General features: G+C 56.8%; 1 protein-coding gene across 1 annotated transcript; it reads right to left on the bottom strand.

Annotated features, from left to right (window-relative positions):
• Window positions 1–549: 549 nt before the first annotated feature.
• On the bottom strand, window positions 550–2063 carry LOC149339777 (uncharacterized). The gene has a single exon (XM_089548435.1). It carries the CDS (start codon window positions 1950–1952, stop codon window positions 741–743), a length of 1212 nt encoding a protein of 403 aa, XP_089404561.1. The 5' UTR covers window positions 1953–2063; the 3' UTR covers window positions 550–740.
• Between the last annotated feature and the right edge of the window lie 270 nt (window positions 2064–2333).

The following is a 2333-nucleotide window of genomic DNA, read 5'->3' on the forward strand; positions in this document are numbered from 1 at the left end:
ATCAGCGTTAGGCACAGCTGTTAGAGCAGAAACTGTACATTCGGCCAATGGAACCAGTTCAGCGAGCGCGATGCCACAGGGTAAAACTTGGGGAGAGAGACTGAAGTTCAGAATCGGAAGGTAGGTGCGGTTGCCGGTGACGGTCAGGACTGTGTGTGGAAGGATGACGTTACGCTGGAGGACAACGTCCTTGATTGGGTACGTGACGTAGACACCATCAGGAACGGCGGGAAACGGGGACATAGGGACATAGACTGCAGCGTCACGCGGCAAGCGAGTAAATTCAGCGGCACGTAAGCGAGGCGGCTTGGTATCGGCGCTTTCGGAGCAGAGCGGCAAGTCCAAACGAAGAAGGCCAGTGGCGCAATCAATTAGAGCCGCGTGCGTCGTTAAAAAGTCGATACCGAGGATCACATCGTGGGGGCAATGGTCGAGGACAGTGAATGCGACAGGGGTTGTACGACCAGCAATGGAAACACGCGCAGTGCACAGTCCAACAACGGCAGCAGCACTTCCGTCGGCGACGCGAACGGCTGAGGTAACGGCAGGTGTCACAACCTTCTTCAGACGACGGCGAAACGAGGAGCTCAGGACAGAAATTTGGGCGCCAGTGTCAATAAGCGCGGTAACTGGTGCACCGTCCACGCAGATATCGAGAAGGTTGCGGCGAGGAGCGAGGGTCAGGAGAGGATTTTCGGGCCGGGTCATCAATGCAGCATCACCTCCGGGAGCTGCATTGGTTAGTTTTCCGAGTGAGAGCCAGGTAAGGGTGGAGTGGACGGGCGTCGAAATTGCGGCGAACGAGAGCGGCGGATCTGAGGGGAAGGCGAGCGGCTGGACCTTCGCGGGGCCGAAGTGTCGAAAGCGTGCGGAGACTCGGCACGAGAAGACGTCTGGCGTGGTTCGAAGCCGGCACGGCGATCATAATTGGAGCTAGGTCCGTAGTCTGCACGACGATCGTAAGTGGAACGGAGGTGAGGTGGTGAAAACCAACGGCTGCGGCAGTGACGGGAAATGTGGCCGACACGCGAACAGGTGAAGCAGATTGGGCGGTCGTCCGGGGTGCGCCAATCCGCAGGATTCCGGTAGCGGTAACGTGGTAGTACGGTCGGAGTCGGTGAAGCAGCAGCAACCAGTGGAGCGGTGTTTGGCAAACAAGGCGACGCAGACGGCAGGCCAGAATTGAGGCCCACGTTCGCAAACTCCTGGCGAACGACGGCCTGGATCAGCGCAATCGTAGAGTCGGCCGGTTGAGGGGCGAAGGTGACGGGAGTCATAGCTTCCAGTTCTCTGCGGACGATTCTAGTTAAATTGGCAGGATGGGACGGTTGTCGCAGTGTTGGCAGGTCTTCGCAGGAGGATGTCGCCGCAGTGTTCGGAAGGCGATCAAAACGAGAAGCAATACGGCGATGTTTTGCCTGCTCGAATTGCCGGCATACCTGGAGGACGGAGTCAACCGTTGCACAATCTTTACAAAGAAGAAGGTTGAACGCATCATCAGCAATCCCCTTCAGGATGTGGCCCACCTTGTCGGTCTCTGGCATGGCGCTGTCTACTTTGCGGCACAGAGCGAGGACGTCCTGAATGTAGGAGAGGTATGACTCCGTAGATGACTGTGCTCGAGAAGCAAGGTCTTTTTTAGCACCCAGCGTGCGCCCAATTGGTTTGCCAAATAAGTCTCTGAGCTTTTCTTTGCAGTTGTCCCAAGAGGTGAGGTCTTCCTCATGCGTCTCAAACCAGACGCGCGCCGTGCCCGCCAGGTAGAAAATAACGTTAGCAAGCATGAGCGTCGCGTCCCAGCGGTTGTGCTTGCTGACTCGCTCATACATGGCGAGCCAATCCTCGACATCGACATCATCGGTGCCACAAAAGGTGCCTGGGTCGCGAGGCTGCGCCACGACAACGGTCGGCGCTGGTGGTGATGCTGCGGCCGGAGGTGGGTTGGACGGCATAGTGGTGGCTCGAAGCTGACGACCGCTGCGGAGGTCCAGGGCAGGGTCCCGGTGTGATACCCAGCACGACCTCCACCAAATATTACGGGGGGTTAGCCCAGCGGCAGACGGTACAGGTCACAGTCAGAAGGCACACCGAGCTAAATCACTGCAGCACAAACTGCCACGTCCTCGTCGTCGTTCACTGCCGAACGTCCCAAAACAACGTCGTCTTCTCCTAGCAACTATGCACCGTAACAGTATTTTTTACTTCAGAACTACTTTTGGGGCGTTTTGAGTGAATTTATGCAGCTTACTTTTTGTGATGCTTTGGAGACGTTTTTGCCATCCTTTACACGTTGAGCTGCTCGCGCAAAAGCGGGCAAGCAATGCCTTGGATTT

The sequence above is a fragment of the Amblyomma mixtum genome, chromosome 6 (assembly GCF_055824585.1).
Source record: "Amblyomma mixtum isolate Tamu chromosome 6, ASM5582458v1, whole genome shotgun sequence".
NCBI lineage: Eukaryota > Metazoa > Arthropoda > Arachnida > Ixodida > Ixodidae > Amblyomma > Amblyomma mixtum.

What these genes read in the sequence shown, in the direction of transcription:
- LOC149339777 (XM_089548435.1), bottom strand. Translation starts at nt 1,952, where the DNA reads ATGCCGTCCAACCCACCTCCGGCCGCAGCATCACCACCAGCGCCGACC.